Raw genomic sequence first — 22,075 nt, 5'->3', positions numbered from 1 at the left:
ATGAGTGCGGCGGGGGCGGAGAAAGGAGAGCGCTAGGCCTATGAGAAAGCNCTGCGGGCTGAGGGCTAGACCAAACTAGCCTGTGCGGTGAGGACCAAGTCGGTGGTAGTTGTGTGGAGACTGTGTGCGCGGTGAGTGCTGCCATCGCCCCTTCCCGCCGCGGCCCTGTCAGCCCTAGGCCCGCTCCCTCCANGCCCGGCGCCCGCCGCGGCGACGCATTCGGGCCCGCAGCTGCCCCGCGGGGAGAGTAAAGGATGGGCAGGGTCGGTGCGGCGGATCCTTTGTTATGGCTCCACATGGGTGCGAGAACGTNCGGGAGTGGGGGGGAGCGGGCCGGGGAGTGGAGATCTGGCCGGAGGGGCCGAGCCCGGGGGACGGGAGAATGGAGAGGCCGGGCTGGGAGCGTCGAGGCCGGGCTGCACAAGGCTAGACCCGAAGTCGGGGGGGAGGGGGGGAGGCGGCAAGCCCAGCTGTAGGAGATTGGAGCCGGAAGCCAAAGGCTGGGAAGGGAGGGCGGGCGGAACGTTGGGCTAAGATTTGGATCGGGAAGAGAGAAGCGGACGCTTGGCGTCCAGAAACGGTGTCCCCCGGGGGGCCGGAGGCTGGCGCGGTGGTGCCCAGAGGCGCGGCCCTCCGGGCCCGATCCTCTCATTACGGGACGACGGTGTGGTCTTTGCTGCCTTTCCCGTCTCTGGCCTAGATTTTCTCAGGTAGACTGTGACTTAGTTTTCCAGACAAGGAATTTCAAGCATTGAATTCCAATTCCTTTTCAGGCCCGAAGGCTTCCGTAAGTCCTTGCAGCTCTTCCCCGTAGTTATGTATCCGTTGCCTAAGTCACCTAGGAGCTGCTCTAAAATCCCCTCAGGCCATGTGGAAAAACTGCGCCCTTCTCACACTTGTCACTCTTGGTTTGAGTGGTTCGGTTTTCAAGCCCTGCAGAAGCTTCCTCTCTCCCTGTACTCAGTAAAGGGCATCCAAGCGAAGAAAGCAGGAACCAGCCTTCTCAGCTACCTCTCCCTGCTCTTTCCCCAGGTAGCCGGCGAGCCTCCGGACCTCCCGAATGTCCCCCAGACCTGTCCCCCTCTCTGCATGTCTGAGAGCCACCCCAGGCTCTCCCCTGGCTCCAACAGCCTCCTTCTTGGTCCCCACACTTCCAGACCCTTTCCCCCTTTCTAGTCTGTTGCTCACAGCACAGGCTGAGTGATCTTTACAAAATAGCATTCTTAGAAGGCTTATCCTTTGCCCACAGGACAAACCCAGTGCCTTAACAAGGCTAACCAAGCCAAGCCCCGGTTGGTTCTTTGGTCTCCTCCTCTGCCTTATCTTTCATTATTGCATCAGTGCATTTTCCTCACAGCCAGGCTGATCGTAATACCTATTCTTTGCCTGGATCACTCTGCGTTCCCTCTCTCCCTTCTTTACATCACATTTCCTTGAGGAACCCCTACTTGGGTTTGTGTTCTCATTAAGTACTTCAGGGTTTAAGTCTTCCTATTATGCGTTCCTTTTGGATCCTGCATTTGCTAAGGAGGAAATGGCGTATCCTTTGTTGTTGCTAGTTTACTGTCTTCCCTACTAGTTTTTAAGCAAATTCCATGAAGGACTATGTTTATCTTGTTCCTTATTGTCTTTCCCCACGTCTGGGGCCTGGCACATGTTAATGCCCAGACTACAGTATTATGGGTTTTAATAATTAAGCTCTATCTAGAAAAAATAAACCTATTTTATGATTACTTGTCAATTTATAATTAAAAGATGTGGATTAGAAAGGAACTGCAGGGACTGAAATATCGAGTGGCTGTAACAATGTGAAGATGCAAGATAGTAACAGGTGCTAAGCCAAGTGATTAGACCAGCATGTTTCACAATGTGCTCCGCCACTCTCAATGTGTTAGAGTTATGTGACCTCCAGGTTTAAATCATCCCTATCACAACCTGATGTTTGAAGCTTTGTCTTTGCTTTGCTCTTTTGCAGAAGAAGGTGTTGAAAGTGAGAATTTGTTTTAATAAATGAACAATTGCACAGAGTGTGGCAATAAAGCCTGTTCACAATAAAAAGGAAATGAAACAGTGTACCTATTTAAATCAAATTTGCTTTTACTCTCCTTTAAAAAAAAAAAAAAAAGGCCTTTCTGTCATTTTAAGAGACTAACATGTTATCTGATACAGACGTAATTATTGTTTCACTTTCAAACCTAATTTAACACAATCTACTGCTTCATCTCCCCTCAATGCTAAAAAGTAGCCTTTATTTGCAGGTATGCTTTTAAAACAGTGTTGGTGCCTAGTAGTAGATCTTTAAACTGTCTCAAAGGTAGGAAGCACTGGCATCTGGGCCCCAAAAATGATGTGGGACTTCTTAGACTGTTAGATAGTTTTGTACACATTTGGTAAAAATAAATGTAATGGAGGAGAACAAGCACTGTTATCAGAAGACCCAAGGCCAAGTCCCAAGGGCATCACCTACTAGCTCATTTGTAAATTAGGCATAAATTACAGACACACCTCATGGGGTTGTTGTGAGGATAAAATGAGATATCTGTTGACTGTGCTTTCTAACTACGTAATGCTATTTCTCTGCCTGTGTTGTTTTTGCCTGCAAATTGCTTATACAGCTTCTGAGTTAGAGTGAGCTAAGGTTCGGGATCCCTGGCTGGCGTGTGCCTTGTGGAGGCGCTTTTGAATTCCCAGAGAGTACAGGTGAGTCCCACACAGGGACAGCACCCACAGCTCTGCCCTCACTGCGCCCATCAGGTGGACCACAGTGTCCCTGCATGCAGTCGTTCAGTAAATCATTACAGCACAAAGGACAAATGAGGAAATACCGCTCGCTCTGACTTTTCCCAGTTTCAAACCTCTGGCTGGCAGGATTTCTTTAATCAGGTGATTGTAAGCATGTATCTACTTGTAAAGAGGAGTGGTTCTGAGTGGGCGGGACAAGGTCTTGTAGCTTATCTGTAATTTTTATGAAAGGCATTCAATATCCTTCTTTTTACATTTATTTTATACCAAATTTGGCTTTGAATGGGGAGGAGGGAGGGAGCAAGTCCAGCCTGTCTTCCCCAGCCTGTGGCCCTTCCAGAGGCCAGGAACGAATGGTTTGATTTGTTTCTATGGCACAACTGAACTTAGTCTAGTTTACTCTGTATTTAATCCTACTTGCTGCTCAGTGGGTTTTCACCTTAATTACAAAATAAATATTAAAAGATTGACTACTAGGTCCAATGACAACATCCAATTCAGTGATTCTTACAATTCCCCAAAGAGATTCAGAGACTAGATGGGAAACGGTTTCTGTAAAACCTATAGTACATTACGGCCGAAATCTTTTCTTATTCAAACTATTGTGAAAAGTTTGTTTTTCTGTTTCACTTACTAAATTTGGATACGTGACTGCTTTTCAGACTCTGTCCTCTGTGATAGGTTATAAATACAACCCTGCTGTTTTTCAAGTTCTTCTGCAAAAGCAGTCTTCCCAGAAATCATGAGAAGGCTTTACCTTTACTTTGAGGCATATAGAAAATATATCTTAATAACATACTGAATACCTAACCTGAAAGCAGTTATTGGACTTTTAGAAGTAAATTAACCCAGTGGCAGGAACACTATAACCGTCATGCTTATTTTCTTCATTAGTTAGAGTAAGTGCACTTTATACTATTTCTGTGTCTCTACGTTTCTGTCATGTCATTTATGCCCTTTGCCTCATCTTAATTAGAGCTTCTAGGTTATGGATTTCAAAGTCCTCTCTTGAAATTATAGATCGTGTTACCCCTCCTATAGGGGAGTAAGTCACGTAGAAGAGTGTGAATCTACCCTCTCATGGCAAACGGATCCTGGTTTGAATCCTGGCTCTGCCACTTAAGTTACTTATCTGCTTTGAGCCTCAGTCAACTGAACTGTAAAATGGGGATCATACATCTCAGACCATCATTGGAAGAACTAACCAGAAAATACAGTGTGATTTTTTTTTTTTTTTTTAGAGAGATTCATAGAGTTGATTCATAAGTGAGCAGTATTCATGCTGATGTCTCATTTTGAGATTTCAAACCGTTTGAGACCAGGCTTTATCCTTTACCTCAGTTGCCTTGTAGGGCACTCCCAGGAACAACCTTCTGATGGGTGACAGGTTAGCTGAGTAGCAGTCTAGCAAACTGTTTATACTACTGTAGTATCTTATTTGGAAATCTCTACCATAGGCACACTTTCAAGCTATTCATTTTTTAACAACAGGATTTTGTGGGCCGTTTCATTTTTAACATTTCATAACTTCATATGGAAATTGCAATTTTAGAAATGTCCATTCTGCACCTTAAATGTAGATGTCTTTCACTTCTTTACTGCCTTATTGTAACACACGATGGTCCCTTTCATTGGCTAACCACAATGTAAATAGGAAAACATTACAACTTTTCTCTTGTTTGGGAAAACACAGCATGGAATGTTTAAATATCTGTCTCAGAGTGACCGCGAATTTATACTGACCACCTGTTTTTCAACTTGAAGATCTTTTTGTAGCTTCCGTGGCAAACGTTACAAGGGTCTAGGAACTTGAGAAGTGACTCCAAGACCCACATTCAAGTTGCCATCTAATGTCAATTGATCTACTTACATTTTTCTCTAGGACCTAATATATATTCAGAAATTTCCTGGGGTGCCTGGGTGGCTTAGTCGGTTAAGCGTCCGACTTTCGCTTAGGTCATGATCTCGCGGTTTGTGGGTTCGGGCCCTGCATCAGGCTCTGTGCTGACTGCCAGCTCAGAGCCTGGAGCCTGTTTCAGTCTGTGACTCCCTCTCTCTCTGACCCTCCCCTGCTCATGCTGTCTCTGTCTCTCTCCTAGAAAAAAAAAAAAAACTTCCTGTGTGAACAGAAGCATTCTGAATTGATGAAAAAAATCACATACATCAGTACAGTAAGAAACAATTAGTAGTAGGTTCATTGCTGCGCTAGGATATGTTTTTTAAACACTTCTTGTATATTTTCCCACTTATCGTTTTGTCAAATGGAAATGTTCTAAGAACATAGACTCCTGTTATCATTTGGAGCATTAGATAATTTCCCTCGAGGGATGGTTTTTTATCCTTCAAGATGAGATCACCATCCTCAGAATAATTTGTATTCAGCCAGGCATTAGCTAATGGAAGTGAGGTAATGCTAAATGTGACACGTGAGTTCTGTAAGAACCAAAGTGTCAATCCCAACAGTGGGTGTGATATTTTCACATGGAAAAAGCAGATGGTGACAAGTAGAGAGGAAATGTGCACGCGTCAGGCAGTGTGGATTTTGTTTACCGTTATGTAAATTTGTGATACTATATGAAGGTCATCTGATACTGTCACAATGTATAGTATTCAGATACTGATAACGAAAGCCATGAAGTACATGACAGTATTTGTTTCTGAAAAATCCTTATAGTATAATCCCATTCTAAACAGTTCACATCTTTTCCTTTCAGCCACCATTCCCTTACTGCAACAAAATTGTCCGTCCCGTGCCTAACATTAGATATTATTAAATTATATAATTACTTGTATTAAGCTTGATCTGTATGAAACTTTTGTTAACTTTTAAGAATGACTTGGTTAAAGTTCAATAGAGGCACCCGGGTGGCTCGGTTGAGCATCTGACTCTTGATTGTGGCTCAGATCATGATCCCAGGGTTGTGGATCGAGCTTCACATCAGGGTGTGGAGCCTGCTTGGGATCCTCTCTCACCCTCTGCCCCTGCGCACTCTCGCTCTCTAAAAAATTAAGTTACATTAAAAGTTCAATAAAAATGAAGCAACTACAAAGTAACTACGCAAAAGTCTCCTATTAAAATGAAATACTAACGGGGCGCCTGGGTGGCTTAGTCGGTTAAGCGTCCGACTTTCGCTTAGGTCACGGTCTCGCGGTTTGTGGGTTCGAGCCCTGCGTCGGGCTCTGTGCTGACTGCCAGCTCGGAGCCTGGAGCCTGTTTCAGAGTCTGTGACTCCCTCTCCTTCTGACCCTCCCCTGCTCACGCTGTCTCTCTCTCTCCTAGAAATAAATAAAAAAATACTTAAAAAATAAAAAAATAAAATGAAATACTAACATTTGATATGAGCCAAGAAGCCAAGTATTTTTAAACTCTGGAAAGCTGGTCACTACTTGAATTAAAACTTTCTATAAGGATAGAATTTCACAGCTTATTGTTGGCAAAAGATAAAAGGTTCTTACAAATTAGTATTTCAGTCTAAGAGTCGCTGCACTGTTGGCCAAAGTGTTTGATAGGATCTCTTAAGGACTTCAATCCCATGTGAGAACCTAGTAGCCCTTAGGGGTTCCTGAGCTCTCCCACTGTACATTTTATTAAGTCTTCTTTCCCACTCTGTTTTCAGTCCAGATTTACTACAGGCTGGCCATAAAGTCTTGAAGCACAGATAGTATTATTTTCATATGGATTGTAATATAACAACAATAAATCATGTATTATGTATTTGCCTGTGTTTTCACAATTGTTAGCCACTCTATTCTGTCAGTTCATCAAATTTTGTTTTTTAAGTTAAAAAACTTTGTTTTTCAACAAAAAATTATGGATGGATAATTATTTTGAGCTCTAGTCTGCCCACTTAGAATTGGCCTGCATGGGGCAATTTGGTCTCTAGATTTATGGTTCAGGGACATTTGAGGTTTCCTGTACCTCATATATTTTTTTCAATGTGTGAAAGAGAAAGAAAAAGAGGGAGACTAGAACATGGCACAGAGCAGTTAAGGAAAGATTGCTACTTTCATAGGATAAATCATCTTGGTTACTATTTTCTAACTTGAAAAACAATACAGGGGCGCCTGCGTGGCTCAGTTGGTTAAGCATCTGACTTCTGCTCAGGTCACGTGAGTTGAAGCCCCTTGTTGGGCTCTGTGCTGACAGCTCAGAGGCTGGAGCCTACTTTGGATTCTGTCTCCCTCTCTCTCTCTCTCTGCCCCTCCCCCATTTATGCTCTGTCTCTCAAAAAATAAAAACATTTAAAAAATTTTTTAAACTATACAGATATCATATAAAAACACAGGAAAATACTAAGGAATAAATAAGTTTCCAATAATCCTATCCCCCAGAGATAGCCACAGTTAATATGTAAATATGTTAGATAATTACTTTGGGTCTTTTTCTTGTGTTTGCTTTGATGGAGATTATTTTATACAGCCTTATAATTATTTTTTTTAATGTTTAGTTTTGAGAGAGAAAGCATGAGCGAAAGAAGGGTAGAGAAAGAGAGAAAGAACGGAGGATCCACAGCAGGCTCTGTGCTGACTGCAGCAAGCCCAGGGCGGGTCTCGAACTCCGCTGTGAGATCACAACCTGAGCCAGCAGTTGGCCCCTCAACTCACTGAGCCTCCCAGGCAACCCTATAACCTATATTTACTTAGCCTTATATGATAAGCATTTCCTATGTAATTGATAAGTACTTTTTTCTAATGTTTATTTATTTTGAGAAAGAGAGGGCTGGGGAGGGACAGGTAGAGAGTATGGGGGGAGAATCCCAGGCAGACTCCACCCTCGGTGCAAAGCCTGGCCGCAGGGTCTGATCCCGCTACCAGGAGTCATGATCTGAGCCGAAATTGAGAGTCGGGTGTTTGACTGAGCCACCCAGGTGCCCCTTGATACGTTCTTTTAAGAAGTTTTATAGCAGGGCTAAGTGTGGAGTCTGCTTGAGAGTCTTTCTCTTCCTCTGCCCCTCTCCCATGTGTGTTTTCTCTCCAAAATTAAAAAAAAAAATTTCTCCAAGTTTTATAGCTCGATTAATCAGTGATTTAACTATTCTCAGTTTCAATATTTCTCAATATTTTGATAAATAATGCATATCCTTACTTTTCCCTCCTCCATCCCCCCACCAACTGCTGGGGTTATTTTTTAGGCTGTATTCTTAGAAGTATGATTTTATTAGATCAAACTTCAAAGCTTCTATTGAGGGATAGGAGGACATCAAGTAATTACCCTGACTAACGTCCCGTCCAGTAGTGTATGAGTATCTCACACACCTCTGCTCGTATTGTGCGTGACCTGGTTTAGGTATGACTTGGTTAAAATACATGGGTAAGTCCACACGAAAGTACGGCCAGAACATTTTGGGATTCTTGTCTCATGGCTGATCTTCTAAACAGAGCAGAAATAGGAGCAATCCCAGGGCGAGTGCCTCATCCGCCCTACGTCACACTCACTGTCTCCTTACACGGTGTGCCTGGTAGTTTTCCTTCCCATCCCGGCACCCTCTCCTGTTCTTAGAGACTAACGCCTCTCCACGAGTGAGCTATATCCACAAACCGTTTTATCCCTTCAGGAACTTTCTCTTCTCTTGCCTTATTAATTTTTCACTTTACACAGATCATTCTCATCAATATGAAAGCTTGCCTTCTATAACCTATCTTTAAAATCAAACAACTTAAGAAATCTCTACCCCTCTGCCTCCCTCCAGCTACTATCCATTTCTCCTTTCCCTTTCACTGCAAAACTGTTTCCTCGCTTTCATTACGTTTACTCATTTTTGTTCTCCCATTTTCTCCCCAACCTGCTGCAGCAACATTGATCCTTTTCAACTGTGATTTTTGAAAAGCATAAAATGTGGCTCTTGGGTAAATGTAAAATAAATGTGTCCAGATATTTTGAAGTATGTTTTTAAATGTTTATTTTGAGAGAGAGAGTGTGTGTGTGCAAGTCGAGGAAAGGCAGAAAGAGAAAGGAGGAGAGAATCCCAAGGAGCCCCAGATGCAGGGATTGATTCCATGACTGTGAGATTATGACCTGAGCCAAAATCAAGAGTCAGATGCTTAACTGACTGAGCCACCCAGGTGCCCCAGATATTTTAATAAATAATAGAACCAGTAAGATATTAAGACCAGATCAAAGGAGAATGGGAAGAACAAACATAAATGGTTGGGTATAATGAAAACAAATTTGCTAATAGAAGCAAAACTGGTTAATATCCTCTAGGGCAGTAAAACGTAATTTGGAAGGGTCCTCTTTTCTACAAGTTCAAAACCAATTGCTTCATTAAAAGACAAATCCAATTTTGTTGCTGTAGACAAGAATCAAATGATTCTCCATTTTCCATGACTTACCTTTCTACAGAGTTGTAAAATAAACTACTCAGTACAAGGTCAGATTCCTCTAGACAATGGCCAGTGCCACACTGAAATTTCCAAGTGTTAGACAATTTTTTCTGACATTCCTGACATTCATCTGATACTCCCCGTTTCAATGTCCTCTCTTAGTCTCCTGCTGGCCCTCTAAATACCATAGTGCCCCTTATTCTCCAGCACTGATCTCTCCTTGAGTTCCAGACTCTTAACTACCTACATCAACTGTAACTCTAGTCTAAGTCATCATCATCCCTTTCTAGAACTGTTCTTTAAGGCTTTTCATTGGCCTATGTGCTTGTGCTCCAGTCTTCTGCAGTTAATTCTCTGCTCAGCAATAAGAGTGATCTTTTGAAAGCAGGCCTTCCTTCCTCTGCTTAAGACACACCAGTGGTTTCTCCTTGCAACCAGAATAAAACCCAGAGTGCTCTCAGCTCCTGAGGGCCCTATATGATCTCACCTTTCCTACCTCATTGCTCTTTATGGCTTCCCTTCCTTGACCATGCACTAAGTCAAATTAGTCTTCTTTCCATATCGTGAATTCATCAAACTCTTTTAGGGACTTGTACTTGCTGGCCTTTCCCTGGCAAGGTTAGCCTCTGTGTCATTTGGATCTCGATGCAGATGTCACCTTGGAGATGGTTTCTCCAAACATCTTAGCGTAAGTAGCTCACACTCCCAGTCCCTCTAGTACTTTACCCTATTTTATTTTCTTCAGAGTCCCAATTAGTGTCAGAAATCTTATTATCTAATCTTCCTTTCTACAATGAAAGTTTCTTGAAGGTAAGAATTTTGCCTTGCCTTCCACTCTGTCATACTACCTACAGTGGTACCTAGCACAAAGCATGTGCTCACTAAATATCTGCTTACTCACTAAAAGATGGTTCATCACCATCCTCCCTTGGTTTTCTAGAAACCCGGTAGGAAACAAGATGGTAGAAAAGCAAAGAGTCTTTGTTAGAAATGCAAAATAAAAAGTGGCTTTGAGAGAAGGTGAGATGCTACCCTCCTCTGTGGCTGAACTGAAATGGTGACATGTCCTTCCCTCCATATTGTCTCCATCTTTCCCTCCCACAGGGGCATGTACTAGTTAGGGGTAAGGAACTGAACTTTGGAGAACAGAAGAGGCCTCCCTAGCTTTTAGGAGGACTTGAAAGGGGCAGACTTTGGTAGGGATTTCAGTTCGGGAAGATGAAAAAGTTAGTTCTAGAGATGGATGGTGTGATGGTTACACAATAATATAACTATACACAATGCCGCTGAATTGTACACTTCAAATAGTTAAGATGGTAAATTTATGTATGTTTTATCACAATGTTTTAACTTTAGAAGTGAGAAGGGAGGCTAGGACTTTCTATAAAGGCTTTGGTGGTTGAGTGAGTCCTGTTGATGGGCTGGAATATTCTTTTAAGATTTCTGATTTTAGCATATGAGTTAGGTTAAAGTTGTATTTTGGTTAGAATTTTTGAGAGAGTCAGGGCTTCTAGAGGCTGGAGAAAGTCGAGAAATTGTGGCCTTGTTTTTTTTTTCTCTCGTCTTTATTTAAGGAGGCAGATTGCCATGGGAATTACTTCTGGAAGGCTAGAGAAGACATGGGAGAACTCCAGAAGACAAGTAGTAAGGACATGGCTTCTTCGGAGGCCTCAGAGCAGAGTGGGAAGGAAGGGGCCTCTGTGACTGGACCAAGTCATTTAATCACTAAAAGTGGAGCTTCCTGGCTCATAGGAGTGTTGGGAAGAGGAAAGATCCCATGCCCAGCACAGTACTTGTTGTATAAAAAGTGCTAGCTGCTTTGATTGCAGGACTTGCTCACTGCGTAAGGTACACTAGAATTGTCTGATGGAAGCCTGAAGCAGAAACTTCAGATCTTACTTCCTGGGAGTTCTTACTTCCTGGTGTCCCGGGCCCTCCCACCACCCTAAGTGAGAAGTCGGAATTCTCAAGGCCAGTTTCAGAATAAAGATTACATGGAGGTGTGGAACTTCCTGGTGCTGTATCTCTCAAAAATCTAAAGCATTGTAGAATAGTATGATGTGAGGTATACCATTGTGATGGGGAGTTTCTGGGTTTTGTTTGGACGGTGTGGAGTTAGAAGGCTGAGTTCTTATCAATGAATGATCTGATCTGTTGCAATAAGTTGCACTTGGTATCTTGGTTGGGTGGGAGTGTACAAACGTAAAAATTTATCAAGCCACATGCTTCTTACCTGTATACACTATGGACTTCATAGCTCACTTAAAAAAGAAAGAGAGAAAGAAATAGGCTCCATTACACATACATTTAGAAGGGATTATTGTTTTCAGGTTTGACTCCCGGAAACATTTTAATGGTAGAGGTGAAGGTGGGGGGGGGGGGATGCTAATGTGAAAATGTCCATATAAAGCATTAATTTGGAGAAATAATCATTGGAATAATTAATATGATGCAGTGGTCTTATGATGATGGATTTTGATTACTTTCCTATCTTTCTATTCTAGTTAGAAGTACCCATGGAGGGCAGTGAAAACTCAGTGGATGCAAAATCCATTAAAAATTCAGAACCGTGAGTATTTCTAACACTATCCTTCATAATCAGAGAAAGACATGTGCATGTGACACCGGGAACTTTGGAGCGAGGAAGCAGAAAGGACTTCCCAACCAGAGCCCCCGCCTCAGCAGCTTCCCTGGGTCTTATCTTTCAAATCAAACTTCCATGAAAGTATGGGGAGGATGGGGGGAAAGACAAGGTACAGTGCCTGACCCACAGTCGGACACCCCAACCTGGAAATGGGACCCCACAGGAAAGGCAGAACTTGCAAGTCTGGATGCTTCTGGGCCTTCCTAAATCTGTCTGCAAGATGAGAGCTTCTGTGTTTGGGGGAGATTTGAGGCATGTGTTTATCTATGAGTTCCCAAGACTAAAAATGAAATGCCAGTTCTGAGTCTGGAGAAGAACTGCCTGGTTTTAGATGATCTTGTACCCTTTGTTTTACTGTCTTCCTCTTTGCAATATTTTGCGTATTCATGTTTCCCATAAACAGATGTTAGAGAAGGGAAAAAGATAAAACTCACTCAATTTAATTCAAGTCATTATCCATTTGCAATGTCTTGTGGAACTTTGAATTCTAAAATTTCTGAGACCTGATATTACTATTTTGGACCACCCAGGGAAATAACAGTTTTAGTACTAAACAAGAGTATTACAGAACTAGTAATAGGTTACCAATAAAGATGTAGCAGTATCTGTTTCGCTAAGGAGATTTCCTAGAAACTAAACTAGTGAAATGCACTCCCCTTTTAGAGGGTTTTGGGATTTTTTTTTTAAAGCCTTTTTAAATGATATATGCATTTTCCTACCTTTTCCTTATATAGAATATTTTTTTTAACATTTTATTCATTTTTGAGAGAGCATTAGCGGGGGAGGGGCAGAGAGAGAGAGAGAGAGGGAGACACAGAATCTGAAGCAGGCTCCAGGCTCTGAGCTGTCAGCACAGAGCCTGATGTGGGGCTCAAACTCCTGAACCGTGAGATCATGACCTGAGCCAAAGTCGGACGCTTAGCTGACCGAGCCACCCAAGCGCCCCTAGAATGTAATTTAATAGCAAATTGCATATGAGCCCAAAACAGATTTAGGTCATTTTTATCCTATAAGTTATCCCACGTCCCTTGGCTTTCTGAGTCTGCTCTTTATCAGGCATGCCCCTCCCAGGCTGGCTGTCCTGCTGGGAGAGGGCCCTCGGAGCAGCAGGAGGCGGTGGGGAATTACAGTCCTAGGGCCCAATATCTGTATGATCTCTAACAAGTCAGTCAGCTTTCAGACTGTTAATTTTCTCCCCTGTAAAATGTGGGGATCTTTGCCTCCAGCTAATATAATAGTTCTTTTCTGACCTTGACTGCTTTCATGTACTGTTTTCATCCTTTCCCAACATTTTAGCATTGCATGTAATGTGAAATCTTCTCAGGTTAAAGGTATGAGTATGTGCACTTTAGGTATTGAGGTTTGGCTGTTCCTAGACCTGGTATTTCCTGATTCTTGGGCTAGATCAGGATTTGGGCTTGCAGTCTATTTTGTGTGGTCAAGTATTGGAACGTAGCCACACACTTTAGTTTACATATTGTCCTGGGCTACATTCACCAGCAGAACAGAGTAGCTGCAACAAATGCTGTACGAGCTACAGGCCTCAAATACTTCATATTTGGCCCTTTTGGGAAAAGGAAAAAAAGTTTATTGACTCTGGTCTAGGTTAACGGAGGTTTTTGGATAAGTAACCTTCAGACAAGTATTTTTCCAGTTATTTACAACAGTTAATTCTCTGTATTAACTATTAATTTTTTAGCGCTTGGCATTTAAGGAACAATTTAGGAATTGTGATAAATATTGTGCTTCGAATCATATATGCATTTTGTTGCTTTCCTGTCATTTCAGGGTAAGTTTTAAGATACTGCTCTTACTTTAAAAGGTAAAATATCTCACAGTGCTACAAGATATTTAACATATTTAAAGCATAAAATGTATGTGATGAAATTGTATCAAATTTAGAGGGAAACATAAAATGTGGAGATTAAAACTCCACATTGAACTCTGAAGTCCAACAGGTGCTCTCAGCCTTCGCCCTGACACGTAACTGCATAACCACCTGCACGTTATTTACTCTTAACAGCAGTCACTTCCTCATCAGTAAGGAGGTTTTTCATCATGGTTTCTCGTGAAATTTAAATCAGGAAAGGCCTGTAGCACACAGCCTGACCTTCACCCAACAAATGTGAACTGTTTGTATGTGTGTTGTATTAATGTGAACAGCAGTATTGGTCTTTCTACCTTTGCAAACTGTTGTTTGATTTCCAAGCAGAAAGATCTTCCATGGAAGCAAATCAATGGACTCCGGAATATACTTGGACAACAGTTACAAAATGGATTATCCTGAAATGGGTTTATGTATAATAATTAATAATAAGAACTTTCATGAAAGTACTGGTATGTATCCTGACCTACTTTTTAGTCCTATTCAAATATTGTACCATTTACATTTGGTATAATTTTAAAAATAGAACTGATATTATTAGTAAACGAGAACAAAGAATAGCCACCAAGTGAGGATGGAGCACAGGACCCTACATGTCCTGCAATACATTATGAACTCTGTCTTCTATCCATCATCATAGTCTCTCCCCCTTCCCACAGCAGGCCTCCTGTCTGTGTGTCGGCTCTCCTGCCCTCACTTCTTTATCCCCCTGCTCCCTCTTTTATGCTAATAGAAGGATTCAACAAATAATAAGTAGTAATCTTTCCTTCTAGGGACTGTGCAGGGCACCTTGTAGGTATTCTTGTTTAATTTGCATAACAACCCTGAAAAGTAACCACTATTAGGTGCTGAAAGGTTAAAATTCTCACAGTCACACCAATTCTTACAGAGTCACACCGATAATTTAGTAGCAGAGGTGGGACTTGGCCTGGGTGTAGCTGACCACACCCCCAGCCTGAGCTCTGAACTCACCTCCAGGACTCCTTCATCTGTGTGCATCCTCATTTGCTCTATTGACTTTTCCTTTTCCCCTGCAAAAATGACAGACCACCTTCTGAAAGAGACTTTTTTTTTTACCCTGCTTCCTTTTAAGTGTTGATCTGCTTTTTGTCTCCTCTAAATTTTGAAAATGTGTATGTTAGGCTTGCTGTTTTCACTTCTTTCCATCCCTCTTGAATCGGTTTTCTCCACTACCTCTCCACTGAAACTGTTCTCTTAGATTCACCATGGCCTGATCACCAAATCTCCTTCTCCGTCTCTAGACCGGGTACGACTTGAATCTACTAATACGTTTCAGACTTTATTTTTAGAGAATATAAAAAATAAAATCCCCTACAATCCTAAATAGCTAATACCTTGATGTAGTACTTGGTATTTTTGCCTGATTGTTTCTCTTAGAGCTTAGTTTTATTCATAATATGCAAGCAACATTCCATTTGCTTAATTTGTATAATTTACCATCTGAATGGGCTGTTTTTCCACTTATTTTTTAAATTGATGCTGTGATAATTCTTTGAATTGGCATATTGATCACATTAGAATTGATTTTTAATTAAAGAAATTAGAAGCAGCAGATCTAATTTAGGAGGCGATCTACCAGAGTGATGGTGAAAATGGCCAGAAGAAGCCAGGTTGCACTGGAAAGATAAGTGGGACTCGGTGTTAGGTTAGTTATGAAGAATGAGGACAGAGTGATTGGAAATGGGTGTCTAAGTATGAATGGCAGTATCTGTATTGCTTTCGGCTGTAGGTTGAGATGCTGCCTTCAACCATCAGATATTCTGCCTCACATTGCCAGTTATGATGCCCACTTCCTGTACGATTTTACATTGTTGAACCTGTTCCTTAACAACCGTAAGAACAAATAAGAAACCACAGTCTGGCTTTAGCGTTAGAATGAGCTCTTTTTCTGCTTTGAAATTTGAAGGTCAGAGCCTCTCAGTGATCTCTTGATCTCAGAAAGTGTCATACTTTCTGTTCTACTATTAAATAGCTCATAGGGATGCCTGGGTGGCTTAGTCGGTTGAGTGCTTGGTTTCCGTTCAGGTCATGATCTCATGGTTTGTGGGTTCGAGCCCTGTGTCGGACTCTGTTGACAGCTCAGAGCCTGGAGTCTGCTTCAGATTCTGTGTCTCCCTCTCTGTGTTCCAACCCATCCCTTCCTCACACTCTTTCTCTCTCTGTCTCTCTCTCTCAAAAATAAATAAACATTAAGAATTTTTTTAAAGGCTCACAACCTAGGACCAAAATTCACTCACCTTGTCACATAGCTGCATGGTGTCCGCAGCCACTCCAAAGTCAAAACGTTGATAAGCTTATTTTAATTTTATAAAAATTACTTATGGCCATAGTAGAAATTTCAGAAACTACAGATTAACAAAAGAAAAACCATTAGAATCACTCACAGTCACACTACACAGAGATACTCTATCAACAATGTTTTGGAGGTATAGACATTGAGTCTTTTTTTCTATTAACACATGTTAGTAATTTACTCAATTCTCAGTGTCTTCCATAACACTTCAGCATTTTGAAATCTGGGTGCGTTGTGCAACCAGTCTGCACATTTATGTGGAAGGTACTGTAAACAAGTGATGAAAGCCCAGGACCCCCGGGTACAGGCCTAATGCCAACTTTGTTACTTTCAACAAGTACCTGAACCTCTCTGTACTCCTGTCCCACATCTGTACAGAAGAAGCCGATCATAATCACAGTCTCGTGGTGTTTGGAAAGGGTTGGAGGAAATTATTCCTAGCAGGATGTCTGGTGAACAATATTAATGTGGTAGTGGTTTCTGGGGGTATTTTTTTCTGTAAAAATATTATTAAAGTAGCAATGTATCTTAAAATTGCTGGGAACTTAAAAAAATCCAATTCCTCTGAGTGTGTGAGATGTGTATATTGTTATGTATATCATATTTTTCTTAAACAAAAGTAGGATCCTACTGTTTTATAGGGTTTTTTTATACAATGACCATCTCCCATGGTAAAATTTTATCTATAGAAATGGCAACACAATATTCCACTACATAAATGAATCATAATTTATTTAACCAAAGTTCTCCCATTAAGCATTTCAGTTGTGTTTTCACTATCTAAGCAGCTGTGAAAGGTCTCCTTCTGACCGTAACACTAATAGAGCTTATATTCTGAAGTGTCTTATATGCCAAGAAACTAAAGAGACTTAGTGTTACCATGATCAGAGTAATTGAATTTTCTGAGCAGCTGAAAAGAATTTATTACAGATTGTGTGACTCGCTGAATAGTTCATTCAGAGCAATTACTCTTTTTTTCTTTTCAATGCAACTTAAATAATCCTTTGTTTTCCAGGAATGCCATCTCGCTCTGGTACAGATGTGGATGCGGCGAACCTCCGGGAAACCTTCACAAACTTGAAATACGAAGTCAGGAATAAAAACGATCTTACACGTGAACAAATCGTGGCGTTGCTGGACAGTGGTAAGAAATAATGAAGAGTGACCCCCTTCATGGTCCACTTTTATGGGACGATGTGGCTGTAATTATAATAATAAAGTGTGAGAATTGTGGCATCCTGTTTGTAATCCCACATTGTATAGAAATAACAAGAGTTAGTCATGCCACCTCCCTAAAATGGTTGGAGGTGTAACATCTGGCCACTGGGTGAGGTTTCTTTGATTTCGGTTCTGTCTTCAAGTGCCTTCATCTTTCTTCCGTGTGGGCTCCTAGGAGATTGGCAAACGAAGTTGTGTTGGGTTTTGTTTGTTTTCTTTTCCTTACTTGTAAACATTTTTCCAGTGTCCAGAGAAGATCATAGCAAGAGGAGCAGTTTTGTTTGCGTGCTTCTAAGCCACGGTGATGAAGGAATCATTTATGGAACAAATGGACCTCTTGACCTGAAAAAATTAACAAGTTTCTTCAGAGGGGACTATTGTAGAAGTCTAACCGGCAAACCCAAACTTTTCATTATTCAGGTAATCTTTCACTAAATAACCTGGTATGGAGGATTAATCAGGGATTTACTCATTTGTGGATTAGCCGATGGATTTATTTTTTTCCCCCTGAAGCTACTGAACTATGTAACTTTTTTATTCATTTAAACTACCACTTACAAGATTTAGAACAAATGTTTATCTTAGACTTCTATCAAAAAGATTCTTCATAGTTAACATTCATTTTTACACAGCCTTTACATTTCTTAGGAATCACAGTTACGTGTGTAGGGGCGCCTGCCTGGGTGGCTCAGTCAATTGAGTGCCAACTTTGGCTCAGGTCATGATCTCACGGTTCATGAGTTTGAGCCCCACGTCAGGCTCTATGCTGACAGCCCAAAGCCTGGAGCCTGTTTCAGATCCTGTGTCTCCCTTTCTCTGCCTCTCCCCTGCTTGCTCTCTCGCTCTCCCTTTCTCTCTCTCTGAAAAATAAATATTACAAAGGAAATTTTTAAAAGGAAATCACAGTTCTATGCATACAGACATGGTCTTTTATTTTTTAAATATTTATTTTGAGAGAGAGAGAATGAGAGCAGGCATGAGTGGGGGGAGGGGGGAGAGGGGGAGGGAAGGAGAGGGAGACGGAGAGGGGAGAGAGAGAGAGAGAGAGAGAGAGAGAGAGGAGAGAGAAGAGAGAGAATATCCCAAGCAGGCTCCACGCTGTTTAGCACAGAGCCCAACAAGGGGCTCAAACTCATGAACAGTGAGATCATGACCAGAGCCAAAACCAAGAGTTGGAGACTTAACTGACTGAGCCACCCAGGTGCCTCAGACCTAACAGTTTTTTAGTAAATGTCTTTTTTCTAACCTTTAGGCCTGTCGAGGCACAGAACTGGACTGTGGCATTGAGACTGACAGTGGTACCGAGGATGACATTGCCTGTCAAAAAATCCCAGTGGAAGCCGACTTCTTATATGCTTATTCTACAGCCCCTGGTAAGAAGGGTACAAAATAGTGAGTGTTACCTGGAGATCTTAAACGCAAAGAAACTATTCGAAAGGCTGTCAGGATTTTGATATTCATAAACAGCTAGCTGGTCTGTATTTCAGATACCTTAACTACAGACAAGTGTCTGAAGGTTGTCTTTGGCAAGTCTGGCTGGAAAATCTGCTTCCAGAAGGAAGCATACTTCACAGTGCCATCACGAACTTAACGCCAGCCAGGAGACCATAGTGTAATGTAGAATAGCGCCTTGTGATATGATAACAGCGCAGTAGGGGCCGTGTTGTCACATGCATTGTGATTGTGAGAGCTTCCTCCGCTTCTTGGAATCGGAGAGTTGGAATCCGAGAGAGGTACGGAGAGAGGTATGTTTTCCAGGAATTCTTTGGAAGATAGGAAATAAAAAAGAAAAACCTGAATAGTATATGAGAAGGTAAAGTGGAATGGGGGAAAAGAAATGTGCTCTGTGTTAAACCCGTCAGCATATAAATAAATGTGGATTGAGCGTGCAATTTACTTATTATACACCTAACTTGGGGCGTCACAAAATTTGGAAATGGGGACAAAGGTATTTTTAAAAGATGTTACATTTTTAAATATGCTCCATCTGATTTCTTTTTAACCTCAGAACATCTTCCCAAGTGCTTCTAAATTAGCAGCAGTAGATCCAAGAATTAGTCTGAAAAAAGTACAATAAAAACAGTTTTTACCCTTTTTAGAGTTGAATACTCTGCAATGTCTTTATCATACTCATTCAGATGCCTTGTAGACACTTGGGACACCCGAATGTGTGCGCAGACCCGAGCAGCTTCCTCTTGGCTGAGTCAATAATCTGATTGCCACACCATGCTACCCCCAGGGGTGTTTCTTATGTTTCCCTCAACCCTCTCTGCAGGACCCAGAGAAGAGAGCTTCCCATAATTCAGCGGGGAACAGAGACCACAACTCTTTGCTTCCTCGCCACATGCAGGGGTGTATACGCAGCACACATTTTTCCCCTCTGGAGTCATTTCCCCGGACACCAGAAGTGTTGTTTCTTTTCTTTCTTAGGGCTGGCCCTGCTTGAGGAAGTTTATGCTTGTTTTCTCCTTGACGATTATGTAAAAATTTAGAGCATGAGACGCTCACGGCATTTTGGTTATACTTTGCCTTGTAGGTTACTACTCCTGGCGAAATTCCAAGGATGGATCCTGGTTCATCCAGTCACTTTGTTCGATGCTCAGACTATATGCTCACAAGCTTGAATTCATGCACATTCTTACTCGGGTTAACCGAAAGGTAGCTCTAGAATTTGAGTCCTTTTCTCTTGACTCTGTTTTTCATGGAAAGAAACAGATTCCGTGTATTGTATCTATGCTCACAAAAGAACTGTATTTTTATCACTAAAGATGGATGATTTTTTTTCTTTTTTTTTTAGTTTGTATGCCAAGTGACGAAAACTTGGTTTTCCTCTCTCAGTTAGATGTAATCTAATACTTCAGGTGGTATTGTGGAACATGCCACTTTCATAGCAACAGAATTATGAGGCTACCTCAAACTCAGAATCAGGTAGTTGAAATCACATTTAATTGGGGATGAATAAAAGTGGATACTGGCACAATCATTATGAGGGGAAATGTTTGTAAATAAACTGCTCTCGTAATTAGCAAGTTGTAGTGATGCTATGTGATGAATTTTTAAGTAAATATGAAAACGTTAAACACAGTAGTTAAGAAGTTCAGTGATACTGGTGTGCTGTCATGTGAGAGTATGAACTCTGGCTTCTGTCACCCCACAGACTTGCTGATGTGGAATGAGAAACCCTAGAGTGTGGGGGGACCTGTGGGCTTGGTCAAAGTCTTCAAGACCTACCTTGATTTTAGAATCCGTATTTGGAGACAAGTCAACTGTATTTTTAGATCGTTTGAGTGCATGGTTTTGTGATGTTAGTCCTGAGCATGTCTTTTGCGGCAAAAAGTCATGTTTGCTGTTGAAAAAGAAAATAATGTTTTGCTAGAGAGGCAGTGTGAGCAAATTCCGTCGACTCGTGTGAAGCTAAACACAGCGTCTGTGGAGGGAAACCGAAGTTAGAAGTGTGAGGTGCTAAGGAGCTCGGCCGCCAGCATACCCGGGTCCCGATGCCTGTGCCCAGGCCCACCCGCCGAGCCCCCCACAGCAGAACACGTGAAGAGCAATTATGGAAAAACCTCAAACTGTCGAGCACGCTGATAGCGTGAATTGACGAAATTCTACAGGAACATAACAAAATACAAGGTGCGTAATAAACAGTGCCATGGAACGAAGAAGCAATAGATCCATCAGCTGGGCACTCTGTAACTAGGAGATGGTGTGACCTGAGCAGAGACATGGCAGGCACAGCCTGTGCAATGACAACAGGGCCACAGACCGACTCCAGAAAAATCACCACCGCCTAGTCGCTTGGTACGGACTGGTGAGCCTGGAGGATGCCCCCCAGGGCAGGAATCTCCAAGAAGGCAGGCCAAATCAGCAACTTCGGAATTGGAAATTTTCCAAAGGTGAGAGTCACAGCCAAAAGCATAGCACGCTTTATAGTATGGTTTTTAAGCATGTTATTTTCTGTTGATGTCTACACAGAAAATGGTCCTGTTATAAGCACGTTCTGTTCCTCTGACATGAAAGGCCCACGGCACACAGACCCAGAGAACTCCCCCCATCTCCCCCTCTCCTGGCGCAGGGAAGTGGCGCTCAGGCGGGCCCTGAGCCACTGCTGCCGCGTCACCGTGTCTCACCGGCTTCCGTCTCTCACACTGAACGTGAGCTACCTTTGCTCAAAGAAAGGAACTCACATTTATAAATGACAGCCCTTGTTTTACCTACAGAACTTTTTTTCAGTAAGTGAAGCATGCAGTGATATCCATAGGACTGTTTTGTAAACTTTTGTTATGATTTTTTATTTCAAAATATAAATTTTAACTTAAAATTATCAATGTGGTCGAGTTTTTGTTGTTTCTAATGCTGTGCTACTAACCATAGTTAAAAACATTTTTGACGAAGGAGCACCTGGGTGGCTCAGGTGGTTGGGCGTCCGACCCTTGGTTTCAGCTCAGGTTGTGGTTCCGTGGTGGTGGGATCGAGCCCCATGTCGGGCTCTGTGCTGACGGTGCCGAGCCTGCTTGGAATTCTTGCTCCCTCTCTCTTCCCCTCCTCCACACTTGCTTTCTCTCTCAAATAAATTAAAAAACAAAACAAAATAGGGGCGCCTGGGTGGCTCAGTCAGTTAAGCATCAATTTTGGTTCAGGTCATGATCTCACAGCTTGTGAGTTTAAGTCCCTTGAGCCTCACGTCGGGCTCTGCACAGGCAGTATGGAACCTGTTTGGGTCTCTCTCTCTCTGCTTGTCCCCTGCTAGTGCTTTCTCTCTGTCTCAGACTTAAAAAAAAGAAAGAAAGAAAGTGCAAACGTGTGGTTTTAAACTCCTTCCAGTATTTCTGTAATAAACATATATTATAAGTCAGAAAACTAAATTAAATTTTCCTAACTGGGAATAGGGGATTCCTGTTTCCAAGAAATAGAGGTTGGCAGGAATAACTTTAGAGACTCTTTAAAG

General features: G+C 42.0%; 1 protein-coding gene and 1 long non-coding RNA gene across 4 annotated transcripts; one reads left to right on the top strand and one right to left on the bottom strand.

Annotated features, from left to right (window-relative positions):
- Positions 1–61: 61 nt before the first annotated feature.
- On the top strand, positions 62–21,451 carry CASP3 (caspase 3). Of its 3 annotated transcripts, none has more exons than XM_077762035.1 (7): positions 62–131; positions 11,571–11,635; positions 13,923–14,047; positions 16,925–17,053; positions 17,372–17,547; positions 18,380–18,500; positions 19,664–21,451. In XM_077762035.1, the coding sequence occupies exons 2-7, from the start codon at positions 11,583–11,585 to the stop codon at positions 19,891–19,893; spliced, it is 834 nt and encodes a 277-aa protein (XP_077618161.1). In that variant the 5' UTR covers positions 62–131; positions 11,571–11,582; the 3' UTR covers positions 19,894–21,451. The 3 variants fall into 3 exon arrangements, with proteins under 3 accessions (XP_077618161.1, XP_077618170.1, XP_077618152.1); XM_077762044.1 differs by having other exon boundaries at positions 13,920–14,047; positions 20,285–21,451; XM_077762026.1 differs by having other exon boundaries at positions 13,920–14,047.
- Positions 16,615–20,444, bottom strand: LOC144229935 (uncharacterized). The gene is made up of 3 exons (XR_013334660.1): positions 20,359–20,444; positions 18,374–18,497; positions 16,615–17,469 (listed from the first exon to the last, which is right to left on the bottom strand). It is a non-coding gene; the product is annotated as an uncharacterized LOC144229935 (long non-coding RNA).
- Positions 21,452–22,075: the final 624 nt, after the last annotated feature.

The sequence above is a fragment of the Crocuta crocuta genome, unplaced genomic scaffold (assembly GCF_008692635.1).
Source record: "Crocuta crocuta isolate KB4526 unplaced genomic scaffold, BGI_CrCroc_1.0 scaffold90, whole genome shotgun sequence".
Taxonomy (NCBI): Eukaryota; Metazoa; Chordata; class Mammalia; order Carnivora; family Hyaenidae; genus Crocuta; species Crocuta crocuta.
The sequence above is the reverse complement of the archived record's forward strand: the minus strand, read 5'-3'. Positions and strand labels throughout refer to the sequence as shown.